This window comes from Pseudorasbora parva, chromosome 14 (genome assembly GCF_024679245.1).
Source record: "Pseudorasbora parva isolate DD20220531a chromosome 14, ASM2467924v1, whole genome shotgun sequence".
In the NCBI taxonomy this organism is placed as follows: domain Eukaryota; kingdom Metazoa; phylum Chordata; class Actinopteri; order Cypriniformes; family Gobionidae; genus Pseudorasbora; species Pseudorasbora parva.
In genome coordinates, this window is record NC_090185.1 from 7,709,722 (window position 1) to 7,728,659 (window position 18,938).

Sequence of the window (18,938 nt, forward strand, 5' to 3'; positions counted from 1 at the left end):
GTTCGTAAAGAAGGAAGGAAGAGGACACGGGGGTCGGTTGGACTGTTGACGCTTTCTATTTATTATAATGCTCAAAACACATCAGCACACTCAATGGTGTGCTTTTCTCTCAACACAACGATCACTTACGGGTCGGCACTTCCGGCTTCCGGTAAACTCAGTCTCTGGGGTTCGCGTCAACAGTCCGGCTCTCTCTCTCCCTGTCCTCTGGTTCCGCTGGCGTTTTATCCCCTCTCCGCGCTCATTACTGGAACAAGAGACAGGTGTTATTAATCTGCGTCCAACCCACTCACTTACCGCTCGTCCCGCGGCTCTCTCTCCCGCTGCAGACCTCGCTGAACCACGCCCCCCTTGCCACAGAGTCAAACAGTGGTGATTCCTGAAAATGAACCGTGGAGTTATTCAACTCCCCATGTCGATTTACATTTGTTGGAAATTGTTCGCCATGTTGCCCCTCCATCTTGAAAGTACATTAGCCAAAGAGGGATGCAATATTTTTCGATTGGTTATACATCTCACGTTCATGGCAGGCTGTCAGAGACTGTTTTGATGGTCTTTACAACAGAAGTAAACAAAGTCAATCCAAAATTGCCTACACACACACAAGTTGGTTTTTGTGGCATATGGGGACATTCCTAGGGCGTATTGATTTTTATACTGTAAAAAACGTATTTTCTATCCCCTTACACTGCCCCTGCCCCTAAACCTACCCATCACACACACACACACACACACACACACACACACACACACACACACACACACACACACACACACACACACACACACACACACACACACACACACACACACACACACACACACACAACCCCTAAACCTACCTATCACAGGAAACATTCTGCATTTTTACTTTCTAAAAAAAAATGAATCCTGTATGATTTATAAGCATTTTGAAGGGGACATGGCCAATGTCCTCATATTTCACCCTCTCCTTGTAATACCTGTCATACCCATGTCATTATTTGTGTCCTCATAGGTCACAAAACACACACAAACACACACACACACACACACAATTATTATGTTTAACATGCACTAAAATTGTCAATTACTAGCAAGTTTATGCAATGTTAGGTTCACAATAAATAAAATCTTTCATATGTGAATTATACTGTGGTGTCTCTTCTATGAAATTGTGAACTTGAAATATAAATCTGAAGACACGGACATATAGCGCTTTTCTTAGTATGTTGGATTGAATTCGTTTAGCTACTTCTGTTATAAAGACGATCAAAACAGACTAGCTGACAGCCTGCCATGAACGTGAGACAATCGGAGGAGAACGCTTCTAGCCAATCAGAGACGAAAAAGGCGGTACCTTCCCCTACCATCCTGGGAAAAAAATATCGCAAGAGGGACATACCCGTAAATTCAAGTTTCAACTTTCGCATTTCGATGGCACTCGTGGACGAGGTCGAACTGGAAGCCATGTTAATCTTGGACTAAATCAGCCACCGTAGAACGTTAAAACGAAATCAGATTTGAGAGGAACAGAAACTAATATCCACTGGATGGTCATATACCTTTACCTAGATGGGGGGGGGGGGAATAGCACACAGTGTAGCTTTAAGTAAACAATGGTAGAAAATCCAATTTGTACAAATATACTGGATCTGTGCATTACATCTTAGTGTGGCAGCAGACTAATATACCTGATGACTAGGGCTGTGTCCAAAATTCCCCCCTAAACCCTCAATCACTGTTCCCTACATTAGTCAACTAATACAGTTGAGTTCATTCATATCATTGAGCATACATCAGCTGTACACTCGTTAATGTGGTGCAATGTGGGATAGAGTGAGTGCATGCAATAATGTCCACTATGCTTTTGAACAATTACAAATGGCTGTCCCCTCAAATAATGCCCTATTGAGGATATAGGGGGCGATTTCGGATTTAGCCTAGGTTCTTAAAGGGCACCCACTCTTCTTCGACTATTGCACAGTGCATCACAACTTTGCACATTCCCACGTAGGAGGGGACTTTCTCGTTACCTTGCGCAACATTCCATAAAATGTCTCTAAAGGTCATGAGAATCCAAAACCTTTAGAGAACATTAGGGACGTTCCTAAAACACCCTCTTTTGGTTTCGAAAGTGCTGCAGTTCAAGGTTCCTTTTAGGGGAACTTCCATTTTGAGGACATTTGGGATATTAACGGAGTGTTCTCATACGGTTCCCTGTTAGTCAGATGGATATGTTTAATTCGGGACTGTGCTGCAACATATCTTGTTCAGGGAAGTGGTCTCTACATTCCCATGACGTTTGTATGGCCTTTAGGGGACCAACCTAGAATGTTATTTTTTGGTCCTATTTAGGTCCTTCATCACCTTTTGCTGAATCTTTCAGAACATGTTTGAGTGAATCAATGTTCACTGGGCTGCTTTGCCAATGAGAGTCAGTAAAACAAGGTTTGGAAGTTGCTTCTTAAAGATGGATCAATATCAACTGTTATTACACACATTATAAAGTGCAGTACTTCTGGATGTGAAGTTGGATCACAAAGAGGACAAATATTTGTGCAAAATTAAATGATCGAAACATATTCTACTAGAGCCCAAAAATAAAATCATGTAAATGCATAATAGGGGTAGCCTGACAAGCCAGACCCACATCAAGATGTTTGGTCTGGAAACTCACCATTGACAGCTCAATCCGAGGGGCGGGATAAACGGTTGTCTTTCAAACTCCCTCTGCACGCGATAGGATAGCGCTACAACCAACCAGAGCAACGAAGGTGAAGCGGAGCTCAATCTTGATAGATTAAACATTCGCCGTATCCGGTCAGCAAAACTCTGAACACATCTTCCCTTTTTAAGAATGACTTCAGTGCCGTTCTTTGTTCTTTTCTCAGAGAAAAGCTTAACTCCAAGTCTTCCAGAGTCGCGGTCAAAGCTGATTTGAAAGACCGCCGTTTGCCAGTTTCCGTGTTTACTAGAAGCACGCAAACGCAACTCGGTCGTCATTATGGCCCTGCCCACCGACTCTATACACGATGTGATTGGCCCGACCAGAGTTTGGCTTTTCCAGCTCAGAAGGGTATTGAGAGTTGCTAGACGACACTCGTGGGCAGATTAGATTTGCTGCCGCTAGGGTGCGTCTAGATTTTTAGGCTATAATAGGGGCTCTATATACACCAATCAGGCATAACATTTTGACCACCTTCCTAATATTGTGTTGGTCCTCTATTTACTGACAAAAGGCATGGACTCCACTAGACACACAAGCTCAAATCCTTACAGTTGCCCATTTTTCCTGCTTCTAACACATCAACTTTGAGGACAAAATGTTCACTTGCTGCCTAATATATCCCACCCCACCCACTAACAGGTGCCGTGATGAAGAGATAGACGGGCGGAGATAGACTTATTCACTTCACCTGTCAGTGGTCATAATGTTATGACTGATCGGTGTAAAAGGCCAATATCTGCCACATAAGAAAAATAAATCATGTTTTGGTTAATAATAATTATGACGTAAAATGAGGAAATGATGGCATACTGACAAATCTAAAATTGACAAATTTATGAAAAAAATTAAAAAGCCAAAAATTATGAAATTAAGAGTCAGTTGACATGTAGATGCCATGTTACTTATAGTCAACAGAATGTTTTAAAGGGATCATCAAAATAACGTGCGGCAGACCAAAGGATCGAGTCATCACTTTCAGATAAGTGTAAACACTTTCAACAGTTCTGTATTTGCTACAGGCACGCTTAAACTGGAAAATGAGGTCTTCAGAAAACCAGAGTGCGAGAAAATGTGCTAATATTTCTGCTGATATATGCACGAATGTGTGTGAGAGTGAAAATGTGAGATAAAAAATGAGATATTACTGCTGTTTTAAGGAGACAGGCACCACGCCATTAAAGCACCAACGTGAAGGAACCCTGAAATATGCAATCAAAGTTTGTTTCATAAAAAAAGATTAAAGATACTAAAAACAGCATCTTTAATGCAGTGTATAACGTATTCAACTTTTAACGACACTCAATCAGTATTTAGTGCGTGACTGCGTTTTAGGCATGCAGAATGTCACAGAATTTGGCAAATTTTGGATTAATAAATCAAAAAAGGCTGTACAAGGAATCAAATAGCGACATGAACTAGTGTCTGTGAATATTAAAGTGCAAAAGCCTGCTGCTGAAATATGAAGTCTATCCCCCGTTTTCACAGACATGGTCTTTTTTGTTTTAACTGTAAGCAGCTTGTAAGCCGATATATTTTAAATATGTCAGTACCATTGTTTATAAAAGCGACTTAATGATCTAATTACTACCTTTATGGGGCAATGGAGGGTAAACCTGTCAGATTTAATTAAAAAAATCTTCGTTTGTGTTCCGAAAATGGACCTCTTGCGTTTTTGGAACAACATGATTTTTTTGGGGGGGATACATTTTTACACCAACTGTGATATGCTAGCAAGCAATACATTTTTGCAACTGTGATTTCTGACAAACTCTTCTGTCCTGTCTCCTGAGATACTCCTGTGTTTGTGTTTTCTTTCAGGGAGTCAAAACGGAGGAAGAGGTGGTGTACGCAGGTGTCGCCGGAAAATGATCAAAATCCTCATTAATGCCTGTACGGGTTACATGCCAGGAAGATAAATAGCAACAGCTTTAGTAACAAAGAAGCGCTCTTGCATGCTTTCTGCAAAAAAAGCTGTTACAACAGTTATAGACTATTGCCAAACGTTTTGGGACGCCTGCCTTTACATACACATTAACTTTTATGACTTTTATCCCATTCTTAATCCGTAGGGTTTAACAAGGAGGCGGCTCACCCTTTGCAGCTCTAACAGCTTCAGCTCTTTGGGGAAGGCTTTCCTCAAGGTCTAGTAGTGTGTTTATGGGTATTTAAGACCATTCTTCTAGAAGCTCATTTGTGAGGTCAGGCACTGAAGTTGGACGAGAAGGCCTGGCTCTCAGTCTCCGCTCTAATTCATCCCAAAGGTTTTCTGTCGGGTTGAGCTCAGGACTCTGTGCAGGCCAGTCAAGTTTATCCACACCAAACCTGCTCATCCATGTCTTTATGGACTGACGCTTTGTGCAATGAAGCGCAGCCATGGTGGAACAGGAAGGGGCCGTCCCGAAACTGTTGTGAGCATGAAATTGTCCAAAATGTCTTGGTATGCTGAAGCATTAGGTGTTCCTTTCACTGGAACTAAGAGAAAGCCTTACCCCTGAAAAACAACACCACAACAAAATCCATTCCATTAAGCTCTCTACTCACTGTTCTTGAGCTAATCTGAAGGCAACACGAAGTTTGGAGGTCTGTAGTTGGCGACTTCTGCGCACTGTGACCCTCAGCATGTGCTGACCCCGCTCTGTGATTTCACGTGGTCTACCATTTCATGGCTGAGTTGCTGTTGTTCCCAATTGCTCCACTTTGCTATAATCCCACTTACAGTTGAGCGTGGAACATTTAGTAGTGACGAAATTTCACAAATGGACTTATTGCACAGGTGGCAACCTATCACGGTACCACGCTTGAGTTCACTGAGCTCCTGAGAGCAACCCATTCTTTCACTAATGTTTGTAGAAGCGTCCGCATGCCTAGGGCTTGATTTATACACCTGTGGCCATGAAGTGATTGAAGACCTGAATTCAATAATAATGAGGCGTGTACCGATACTTTTGGCAATAGTGTACAGACTTTAAACAGCCCTGGTGTTATATGTCCTAGAAACATATTCTCTTCACTGTACTCAGATAAAACATCATTATTTAAAAATATGACGGCTGTTATTCCGTAGGAGCAAATTTAGATTAAAACATACAACTTTAGAGCAGACCTTTAATCTGGTATGTAATACAAATATTAGATACTTTTGGTCTCTTTTGACAGTATTGCTTTCAATAGAATTAGAGTTATGAATGTGATTCACTGAGTGCAGGCAACACTTTGTGAGTCAAACTGAAACTTGTGGTCTGCTTTCTTTAGATCTGGAAAGAAATGTGGTTTCATCTGTTGGATGGACAAACAGCTTCTGCATGAGAATGTGTCTATTACTGGACGTTTCTGGTTAATGTGCATGTGTGTGTGTGTGTGTAAATAGGATATGGTTGAAAATACTTCCACAACTGAACAACTTCTGTTTTATGTGAAATATAGTGCTGATGCTAGACAAAAAAGCTCTCAAATAAAAAAGGCTCTTTTACTGTAAAATATTAAATTTACATAAACTGTGTACTTGTTTAATTATACACATATGATACTCATGCAGTTATCCTGTAGATAAACTGCGTTAGTTTTAATAGTTATTTTCCAACACTTATCACAAGTTCATTCTAAAGAGTTTCATCCATTCTTGATATCACACCCTTATTGGTAATATCTGTCAATAGCATGACAACTGTCAACAACCCGAGTCAGATTGGCCATCCATTAAAAGATATGCTTTTTTGCCTGCAGAAATTGTATTATCACAGTGTCATGGATAACAAGGCCATGCTAATTGTTTTGATGACAATGGTTTCTGATACCATATTACCGCAGTTTTACCGTGGTAAAAAAATCACTATAATAATTGTCTGCAGAAAAGTGCAATTTCCCACAGTAAATTGTTCTAGGCCTTACACTTAAAATGTAATTATAATAATTAATATGCCTAATTTATTCATAAAGTGAGTTACAAACAACATATCCTGTACTAGAGCGCCGTCTAGTGTTCTTAACCAGGAATTCACCCTCCCAAGATTGACTATTTGCGCTGTCAGTCGATTAAAAATGTTAACTAATTAATCACTTTTTTTCCCTTTAATTAATCCCAAGTTTTTAATATTGTATATTGTATTACCTTCACAGTTACTCCCCACATTAATGTAGAAACAACTTAAAGACAATATATTTTAAATATTTTTTATAATGGCATGTGGTTTTTATGAATGAAGGCCAGTATCACTGATACTAATGTCCTTATGATGATTTTCTTTAATTGATAGACATTCAACATTACAGTATAATTGAGAGCTATCAATTTCAGCATTTATTAAGCTTTAAAAAATAGCAACTTTTAATTTAAGTGCACTTTAAACAATCTTCACTTAAACCCATTATAATGTCTATCTGTGCCCTTCCTACCTGTCTAACAGGAAATATACAAGTGATTCTGTTCTGTAACTTTACTAGCCTGACAAGCCAGACCCACATCAAGATGTTTGGTCTGGAAACTCACCATTGACAGCTCAATCCGAGGGGCGGGATAAACGGTTGTCTTTCAAACTCCCTCTGCACGCGATAGGATAGCGCTACAACCAACCAGAGCAACGAAGGTGAAGCAGAGCTCATTGATAGATTAAACATTCACCGTATCCGGTCGGCTAAACTCCGAACACATCTTCCCTTTTTAAGAATGACTTCAGTGCCATTCTTTGTTCTTTTCTCAGAGAAAAGCTTAACTCCAAGTCTTCCAGAGTCGCGGTCAAAGCTGGTTCGAAAGACCGCCGTTCGCCAGTTTCTGTGTTTACTAGAAGCACGCAAACGCACCTCGGCCGTCGTCATTATGGCCCCGCCCGCCGACTCTATACACGATGTGATTGGCCCATCCAGATTGTGAGGAATACAGCTCAGAAGGGTATTGAGAGTTCCTAGACGACACTAGCGGGCAAAATTAAATTTGCTGCCGCTAGGGTGCGTCTAGATTTCTAGGCTATAACTTTACAGTCTTAACTGCATAAATTATACATAAAATAAAAAAGATGAATTAAAGCTATTAAAGCTACAATTTTCTTTGTTACCTTTGATCTTTTACTAACTTTAATGTGAATAATTTTAAATAAATAAGAGGATCATACAAAATCATACATTTTTTATTTAGTGTTGTCCTGAATTAGTGAAGGGCAGACTGAGGCTTCGTGAATCACTGAAACAGTTGAAGCAAATGAGCCGAAGCTTCTAAACACCACCCGACACCCGTCTGCATGATGCTATCTAGTGGACACTTGGGTGTATTGCTCTGAAATAACCTTGACAGTGATCTACTGTGTGTAAAAAAAACAACAACAGTTTTTAACATCTGTCTGACAACTAATTGGTTTTGTAACCTGTAGCCTCCTCGTTGTGAATTACTTTAGTTTTTTTTCATGAAAAATAAAGATTAATAAAATAAATACAGCCACAATGTGTCACAGTTGTTATATAAAATTTTTTATTAAAAAATATGAACTGCTCTGCTGTTGAAGGACTTCTTTTTTACATATAATTTCTCCAGCCTTTGAAAAAATCCTCTCACAAGGGACACTTGTTACTGGCATGCACAAATATTTTATCAAGTACATAAAAATGAGGGAAAATTACTTGTTTAATTAAATAGACTAAGTTAACATTAAATAGGTTAATGGATCATGCGTTCTGGGCAAAAACGCATCCTTGAGGTATTTTTTCTCTTCTACTGTTGCATCAGCTGCAGCATCGTCTGGGCTTCACGGATTCGGCTATCAAACAGTTCCCATAAACGGTCCTGAGTTTCTGCTGGTGATGATGATGAGGATGTTGATGGGCCTGATGCTGACATTTGTGGCTCTGAATGAAAATTAAAACAACAGTTAGTAACACAGCATAAACTGACAGCATATCATCTGAAAAATTGTCATTTATACTTCATAGGCTATGTAAAGTAAAGTTAGGTGAAGAATAAAACTGCTCACGAACTATCTAAACAGTGTCCTAACAACACTGTGATTTATCTGAATTATATTTCAAACAATGTATACCTTGCTTAGACAGCTTTAAACGTGAATAAATTGACAGAATATATTAGGTTTGTAGTTGTCATTGTTATGTTTTCTAGACAGACAGACCAAGACGAGATGCTGCCTCATCACATGCCATTTATTGAACTTCCCATTCACCCCGTATACACCTGTGACTCCTTATGTCATTATCTCCGATGACCAATAGATGTCCTCATAACCTCATATATGTATAACATACAATATGTTACAGTCATTGTTGCCAATTTTAACACATTTGTGTATTGTACCATTTTTCAAGCAATAAAAATGATTGTTTTAACAGTGTAAACATGCATTCTTCATTTGTTCTTTCATGATTGTCTAGTTTTACAGTAGGCTAATGCACAGGAGCTTTTTTAAGAACAACCCAGCAAGAATAACCCAGAATAGAAAATCCATTAATGGTAAAAAATTGACTACATTTTGGGTTTTCTCAACAGTCCAGCCTGCTGGGTTAAAATGCCACTGGGTTAGCTTAACCCAGCATGTGTTCTGTCCAATATTTACCCAGCGCTGGGTTGCCAATTGGGTTGTTTTTAACCCAGCCATTTTTAGAGTGTGATTGATTACAACAGTAGTAAATGTATCTCTCTCTCTCTCTCTCTCACACACACACACACACACACACACACACACACACGTCCTGTAAAATCACATGTAGATCTGCAACAGAGCAATAACCAACCGCTGCTGTTCTTCTGCTCAATGATGGCTGAGGAACAGAGACACAGATCAGTCAATTTATCCACTTCAACATGTTTGGAAAGATTTCAACTCAACATTTCATAAACCTGTGCATTTTCAACTATTCTGTTTTATAAGTCTATTCTGGACATTAACAGAAAACTGGGGTGTGTGATATAAATGTGTGTATTTGATGTGCTTTATGTATTTTTCTCTTTCTGGCAGCTCATGTTAATAATGTGATTATGTAATCTTGTGGCATTGAAAAACATTCATCAGATATCATAAATATTGTGAGTTTTAATCTATAATAGTGATTTATGCATTTCAGATGCTTTTCTCTAAAGTGACTGTATGGCAGGGGTCCCCAAACTCAGTCCTGGAGGGCCGCTGTCCTGCAGAGTTTAGCTCTAACCCCAATCAAACACACCTGAACCAGCTAACCAATGCCTTTATAGGACACCGTGAGACATTGGTTAGCAGGTTCAGGTGTGTTTGATTGGGGTTGGAGCTAAACTCTACAGGACAGCGGCCCTCCAGGACCGAGTCTGGGGACACCTGCTATATGGTGTAGTTTGGGTCCATCTGGTGGACAAAACCTAAAATATCAATCAATATTTCATGGCATCTACTTCGCCAATTACTTAATTTATGTTTCACTGCTTTGCACATTTTCACTCTGCTTTGTTTTAATTGAACACTGTAAAAAAGATATGATCAATAAGTTATGATAACATGTTTTTACATTGCTTTAACTCATCAAAATACGTTTGAAGATGAACTTATGTTATACAAGATTCAAATTAAAGGTCTGAACAGAAGGGACGATATTTGGAAGAATGTCCAAGTTGATCGTCTTTGATTGATTTGAAGAACAAGACACGAGACAATGAACCCATGATCCTCTGATGGATTTTTCTTCAGGATTATGGAGAGTGTAGATCATTATGAGCAGTTTGTCTATTGAATACATTTTGTTCTCCAAGTTTCTCTATTGAAAAAAATGAATGGGATTTTCTCTTCTTTCAGAACTGACATCCAAATGTTGAGTAACAATATTAAAATGATTTGGACAAAGTTTGAAAGATCATTTCATCCTCTGAGTCCCGATCAAAGTGACAGTTCTGACCCGAGACTTTATGTCCAGTTACCGCATTCATTAATCTTCATCTGACACTTATTATAATAACTCCTGTGATAAAGTGTGTGTGATGCTCATCTGCTGATGTGGATAAAACACATGCTAAATGATTAAATGTAAATGAGGAGTGAGTGTGACACAGTTAACATGTGGTTTATTAAATAATCTTAGTTAAGTGTTATAATACCACAGCAAACACATTTTTCACATTTCACCACATCATCATGCACATTACAAACATTAAAATGAAGAAAATATCCCTCAAAACCAGAATAAAACATCCCTTCAAACCACACAATCATAAGATTAAACAATATCAAGCATCGCAAAGATGAAAGAAAATGAGGGAAAATTATAATAAAATAAATAAATAATTATACTATACAAAAAAATTAATAAACCACAACACAGCACAGAAATCCTCCGTTAGATCCTTCAGAGGTAAAAGTGCTTTCTCATTATTAGAGTGATCATTTCATCAGTTACAGCTCAAAAACAAAAGCTACATTTCACATGAAGAGTTTTTAGAAACTGAAAAAATAAGAAATGTGTTATATATTAGCTTCAGTGGTAATAATGGTAATAAGTAAGGAATAATTGACTCCGGGCCGTTGGATTATTGGAAAAATAATGCACACCTGATGTGGTAATGCGGTCACGAAGTCAGTTCCTCTTACGGTTCACACACCTCAAAACATTGTTCAGATGATGTATTTCAAGACATTTGTCAGGTTTTGTCTTTAAAACGCTCTTGTGTGCAGGACTCTTTTTTCATCTAAACCCAAGCCTCCGTTGCTTATTCCTAAACACCACTGGCCCCGTTTCAAACGGCACTCTTCATGCACTCTCTTGTGGACTTAAAATGGCTCCCGTGTGTGTGTCCGTTAAAGGCCAAAGTTAACTTTTTTCTCATGGGAGGGTCATGGTGAGAGATTGCTAAATATTGAACGCGTGAATGACTTCTTCCTGACAGTTTGTTGACAGTTTGATTGTTTCATCTGTGTTTAGTTTGTCCTAGCCTACTTCTTGTCCCACTTTTATGGACCTCATAGTCTGACTTATTATTCAAGTGTTCTATTAGTATACTTTTTGAAACTACATATAAGAAATTATACTTTCAGTCCATTTTTCATAGCAGTCTCAAATATACTTTGTCATTTCAATATAAATTATGAAATTGAAAAATGTGTTGTATAACTTTAAAAAAGTCGAACATTTCTTAACCTGTTTTGATGAGTTAAAACAATGTAAAAACTTATGTTGTGATAACGTATTGATCATGTTTTTTTACAGTGTACTTTTGAAGTAGATTTACACAAAGCGTTAGGTGTGACCCGCTCTCGCCACACAAACACTGACAGAATATAGTAGATATATACAGAGCCGTCCACAGAAGAGCAGATGGCTTCAGGATTTAGGCTACTCGTGCATCATGTGTCACCGTCTGAACCGCCCTGTCAATCATTTTCGTCTTATTTAATTCCCAAACATATTAAAGAAAAAGAAAAGGCACGTTGAGCTACAGCTCATGCAGATCCTACTTTTGGGATAGTCGTTTCAACATGTAGCTTCTCGATTTGGAACGTACTAAAACTAATTTAAAATACGAATACGCAAACTGTGATGCATCGTAGACTCTTTGAAGGATTAAACCGCACACGGACTAAATATGTTATACGACTGATTCTATTAAGATTCGAATCAAAGTGTTTGGTTTCGGTTTCTGTTGTCATAGCGATGTCAGCTCTTTCTGTGTCAGCGAACGGAGGCAAGCGAGCCGTTTATGATTTGATTATATAATATTAGATGTTCCTCTCATTTCTTTAATTATTTAACCCAGTTCCGTCGCTCCTACGTGAAGCGATGCTTGAGTGAAAATGGATATTGTGATTAACAAATATCGCTTTGATCCCTTCATCATCCTTTCCTCGCATGTTTGGCTAGGACAGGAAGCAAGGATGACCAATAACACTTCCTCTTGTGTTTCCGTGTTCTACAGGAGATGGCGTTTACCGCCACCTACAGGACTACTGCGGTCAGCGTCACTTGGAGTTCAGCCAAAGGGGTTTCCCAAAATGTGAGAAATTAAAATAATAGACATTAATTCACGTTAATCAAATAAATAATTGCATTATTTTAAATATTGTAAATATTCCCTGTGTCTCTTTGTTTGTCCTGTAAAGAATGTTCCATTGTGACTCCTTCATAAATACAATGTCTTTGGTTTCTTTTCAGAGATGGATGTGGATTTAAATTGTTCAACAATGAATAATCTTAACATGGGGTTTTCATTAAAATAAAAATGCACGACAGGAACAGTCCATATAAAATATTACATTTAAATATAAATATTAATTTCATACCAGAAGTTCTCTCACACTCACAGGCGGGACTTAGCGCACCTGTCAATCACCGCCTGGACGCATCCGAGAGAGAGAGAGAGAGAGAGAGAGAGAGAGAGAGAGAGAGAGAGAGAGAGAGAGAGAGAGAGAGAGGGAAGATGTTTCAGCCGGGACTTTTTACTGCGCCGAGTCGAAGTACTCTCAGAAGTGCTATTCCGTCATACATTATAGTTCTCCTTTTTAATCCGCTTAGAAAAGCACCACATTTTATTTTATGTTAACATACTAGGCTGTTCAACTATTGGTGTAACTGTATTTAAATAGGGGAAACGTGGAGGTGTTTGGTGGCTTCTAACTTGATCTCTATTTGGTTCCATAGTGAATGAACTGGGCTTAGTGGGCTAAGCTAAATGCTATCAGATCGTCACCGCGCGTCAGAGAGATTAAGAGACGAGAGAGGTATGTATCAGGAACAGTCCATATACAATATTACATTTAAATATAAATATTAATTTCATACCAGAAGTTCTCTTACATTCACAGGCGGGACTTAGCGCACCTGTCAATCACCGCCGGGAAGCATGAGAGAGAGAGAGAGAGAGAGAGAGAGAGAGAGAGAGAGAGAGAGAGAGAGAGAGAGAGAGAGAGAGAGAGAGACGTCTAACACCTTTTATTTTCTATCATATTATACAAACATTTTTACATATAATACCAATTCTTAAAACCAATATGCAAATTTTAGTTCATCCATCAAAATTTCAACAACACCAAAATAAGATTAATTTATCATCATCATCATCATCATCATCATCATCATCATCATCATCATCATCATCATCATCCACAGAAATAAAATTTTCATCTATATACCATTTCCTTTTAAAATTGAACATATCATTATTCATTTTATAAAACTCATACTCTATTTTAACTCTAGATTCCACCAAGGCTTTAAACAGTTTTACTACATTAATTGTTTTTGAAAATTTCCAACCAAAGCCTTTAAAAATATTCTCTAAGAGATCCAAAAGTGGTGTAATTTTGCAACAATCAGAAAAAATGTGAAAAACAGTATCTGGCACATTACAAAATTTGCAAACTGAAGATGTACTAAAATTAGTTTTTGTTGCTAATACACAATGCAGTGTACGCCACTGTAAATCCCCTGATCGTTTTGGCAATGGACTTTTATAAAACAAATGCCATGAAGGTGATTGTACCTCAGGGACAGACAGATAACTCCTCCATTTCGTATCAGTCTTATTTTTAAAATGCTCACAAAATCTTGACTTTACACATGCTATGTACAAAAGTCGCTTAGTACTTTCTAAAAAGGACACATGTTGAAGTTATCGTAAGGAAAAGAGTTGTCTTATATCCCCATTATCCTGCCAATTATGAGGCGTAATAAATAATTCAGGAAAAGGACATTGATTTAAACCACTTATAAGAAAATCTTCAAGAAATGTATTTAGTGAAGTAGGAAAAGATGATTTTAGCTTACTTAAAACATTCTGGGGCGGCAGTGGCTCAGTGGTTCATGTAGGTTGTCTACAAACCAGAAGGTTGGTGGTTGAATCCCCGGTTCCACCTGACCAAGTGTCGAAGTGTCCATGAGCAAGACACCTAACCCCAGCTGCTCCCGACGAGCTGGATGGTGCCTTACATGGCTGACATCGCCGTCGGTGTATGAATGGGTGAATGTGAGGCAAAATGTAAAGCGCTTTGGATAAAAGCGCTATATAAATGCAGTCCATTTACCATTTACATTCTTCACTATCCTTTCTGATCTTCTTCCCATTTGTTTAGTTATTTCATGTGCAGAAAACCATTTATTTTGTTCTGTGTCAATCAAATCTCCCAACTTTAAGACACCAGATGAAATGAAAGTGTTGATTTCGATATTTGGCAATTTAGACTGATCACATCTCCATGAATTATAAAAAAGTGGTTCTTCAAGACCAAAATGACTCTCTCTTTCCACTTTAAATGTATCCCATACTCTCAATACAGACCGATAGAACCCATTCATACCTGAACCTTCGATTACATTATTAAGAATAATTGTTTGTCAAGTCCTATTTTACTAATAGCTCGTAATATTGCCAGACCATACATAATCCATGGCTGCAGATCGGTATTATATAGCAATTTTTGAGCCGATTGTAATCTCATAGCTTTCCATTTGGAGGTTAAATCAATGAGACCTTGACCACCCTCAAACACAGGTAAATGTAGTATGCCTGGATGAAGCCAATGATGTCCTCCCCAGAAAAGGTTCACAAAATATTTCTGGAGAAGCTGTAAAAGTCCCGCTGGAGGGACTAAAACAGTCAGTCGATGCCACAACAATGACGCAGCTAAATTGTTTATCACTAAAACTCTGCCTCTGTAAGATAATTGTGGTTGAATCCAGCTCCAACTCTTCAATCGTCCCAGTACCTTCTCAACTACTCCATCCCAGTTCTTTGTCATATATTGTTGGTTTCCAAAATAAATTCCAAGGATTTTCAATCCCTCTATATTCCAGTGGCACTGCTGTGGGAGATGAGGTGGAACTTCTTCTTCTTTCCACTGACCACAAAGTAATTCTTCTGTTTTGCTCCAGTTTACCTTTGCTGAAGATATTCTTTGAAAACAGTCCAAGCACTTGCTCAGTAGTAGAACATCTTCTTGAGATCTTATTAAAACAGTGACATCATCAGCGTAGGAAAGAAGCTTGTCTGTAGTAACATCTGATATATTGGGATTTAGGACTGAAATACCTTGCAACTTATCTCTTAGAACTCTTAATAACAGTTCTATGGATATTACATATAAAAGTCCTGAGAGGCAACATCCTTGTCTTACACCTCTATGCACAGAAAAGGTTCTTGTTAAAGTTCCGTTTATCTTCAGCATACTATAAACATCTGTATAAAGTATCTGGATCCATGAGTTGAACTGTTCTCCAAATCCAAAGGCTGACAAGGTACTAAAAAGATATCCATGATCGACTCTGTCGAATGCCTTTTCCTGGTCAAGCGACAAAAAGCCCTCCCACATCAAGTCCATATATCTCAGTAAGATGTAATAAATCATGCACAAGAAAAAGGTTATCAAAAATTGAACGTCTTGGAATGCAGTAAGACTGGTCTTCGTGGATTATTGAAGCCATGACCTTCTTCAAGCGATTTGTCAAAGCTTTTGAAAGTATTTTATAATCTATCCCCAAAAGAGAGATAGGGCGCCAGTTCTTCAAGAGTCCCAAATCTCCTTTCTTTGGCAATAACGTTATTACCGCTCTTCTACAACTGAGAGGAAGAATTCTTGACTTTTCACATTCTAGAAACTCGGCATGTAGATCTGATCCAATCAATGACCATAAAGCTTTATAAAATTCAGAGGTCAGACCATCCAGACCTGGAGATCGTCCAGCAGACTGTTGTTTAACAGCCTCGCTCAACTCTTCAGGTGAAAGTGGCTTTTCTAATTGTATCTTCTCATCTTCACTCAATTTTGGAATTCCAGTGAGAAAAAAGTCTATTGCTTCAGAATCACAAGGTTGAGCACTAAAGTTCCTCATAAAAAGACAAGACTTGTGAAATGATTTCTCTTTTTTCTGTTGTCTCTCTTCCATCAGGTAATTTAAGATGGCTGATTAACTTCTTTTCTCGAACCTTTTTCTCCAAAGCAAAAAATAATGATGTGGAAGAGTCCATGTTATTAAGCTGAGTGAATCTTTTTTGTACTTTTTTGGTTTTTCAGGAGAAAATTATATTGTGCAAGCAAATCCACACTCGTTCCACCTCTGTCACTTATGGAACTATTCAGTCTCATAATTTCTTGCTCAGGCTGTTCTATTTTCTTCTGAGTTTCTTTTGCGTTGTTTTTTGCATATTGATGACAAAAAGACTGAATTTGAATTTTGCCAATGTCCCACCACTGACTTAGGGACTTAAACTCTGTCTCTGTCTTTCTCTCTCTCCATGCTCTCCAGAAGAAAGTGAATAAATGCATAAACGTACGGTCTCGTAACAAACCATTATTAAAATGCCAATAGGATTTAAAAAAAGTACTCGATACTGTCACTATAACTGAAACATAAAAATGATCAGAAATTGGTGTAGGACTAATTTTACTATTAAAAAACGATCCCCTTTGACATTTCTGAACATATATCCTATCTAATCTAGTTCCTGATATTATATTGGAATTCATTTTCAGCCATGTGTACTGCCTACATTTAGGAAAAGATTCACACCACACATCTACAAGCGAATGAAACATAACTTTCTTAAGAGCTTCTGCTGAATTATGATGTGGTTCATCATGATTCCTATCAACTGATCAAGGGTACAATTAAAATCTCCAGCCACAATAATTTGGTTGTCAATTTTGTCATTTGCTTCTACATACTGCATCACTAGATCTTCATCTTCTCTATTTTTAGATGTAGAAGGCACTTCCTGCGCTTCTATATTCTCCTCTGCTACAGCATTAGCACATACAGCGCCATCTACAGGCTGCTCAACTCCAATGTTTACATTATTTGTCTCAATAATACGGTCATTTTGCCCTACGTTAGTCTCAACCTCTTTATTAGTCACTTCGTCAGCGGCAGTATCTTGTACACTATTTTGGGGGATTGTTTGTAAATCTGCCACAACGATTTCACGATCTTGTTTAGGACATGTCTGTCTGAGATGCCCATGTTCGCCGCACAAAAAGCACCGCATATGATCTGAGCTGATAAAGATTGTATAATCTTTACCCTCTACCGCTATTTTTAACACCACATTCAACGGTTCATTTTGCGCGTTTGGTATCATATACGTGAAACGTCGGAAAGACATGACATGTTTAATATTTGGATTTTTGAGACCCAAAGGAATCATCTTAATTGGAGCGGTTCATTTTCCATACCGCGCTTCAGAGTTGATCGCTAACTCTGGATTAAAACCTGAGTCGACAGAGAAAGTTTATACCGAGCTTTGAGAAACGATTGAACTTGATCTAAACCAGGTTGGATTTATCTGGATTTGTCAACTCTAAACCTACTCTGAAACTCAGAGTTTGTTCAGCTAGCTTCATGCAACAGGCCTCGGGAGAAATAACTTCAATTTATTTACTATAGTGTGCGTCTGACTGATTGTGAGTACCTGTATTGATCATTAGACAGTCCTTGTTAATCATAGTGTTTGATTTGTGTCAATTTGGTATTTTTATCACTGTTAAGTTAGAATTTCAGTCAGTCAGAATGCTGGTGCGTTCGGTGCATTCGCGGGCTGGGTGTTTACACTTCTAATATTGCAGTTTGTGATATTTAGCCCAGTTTCACATATGTTTATTCATGTCACTTTGTTGATATGAATATAATTATTTATGTTTTATAGGGTGCAGTGTTATTATTCATGGACTGTATAAATACAGTTTCGGTTCTACATGCCGATTATGTTTACATAAATGACAGCGCTATATTGTAGTGTATTGTTCCACTGAAAGTTAATACTTTATACTATAGTTATGTATTCAATAACATTGTATATGTGATGCAGCTACAGCGTGGGTTATATTGATATAACAGTCGAGTCGTGTTATGCTGATTATTTATTTATTTATGTTTTATTGTAGAACCACACAAAGCTCCCACCTGTGTACCTCTGTATAAGCCTCTGCAGTGTTTAATAAACCCGTTCTATTGAAACCTATTGCCTCGATCCATTCCTGTGTCCTGATCGACACCCCAAGAGGAAGGCTGATACATTTAGAACCACCTTAGAATACAATCCTAGTTCACCTCCTTAACAAAATTGGTCCTTCGAGGCGGATCGGCCATCGCTCTTGGATAAAGAAGATCTATCAGCTTTTATATGCAACCAGAAGGGGGAAAAATGCAGATGGTGGCAGACCTCAACGCCATGTTCGCCCTCCAGCCTATCTTGGAGACTACGGTCCACCTTAGAATACAATCCTAGTTCACCTCCTTAACACCTATAAATGACCCGGCAGCATTTGGGTTAAAAATAACCCAGTAT

General features: G+C 38.3%; 1 protein-coding gene across 3 annotated transcripts in view; it reads left to right on the forward strand.

Annotated features, from left to right (window-relative positions):
- LOC137040002 (CD48 antigen-like) overlaps positions 1-18,938 on the forward strand; it is a 207,867-nt gene that overhangs the window by 23,227 nt on the left and 165,702 nt on the right. For 2 of the 3 annotated variants that reach the window (XM_067415402.1, XM_067415403.1), the window contains exon 6: positions 4,529-6,130. In XM_067415402.1, coding sequence (XP_067271503.1) covers positions 4,529-4,579 — 51 coding nt within the window. In that variant the 3' untranslated portion in view covers positions 4,580-6,130. Of the gene's footprint in view, positions 1-4,528; positions 6,131-18,938 lie in introns of those variants that run through there. The other variant, XR_010897797.1, reaches the window with a different exon arrangement.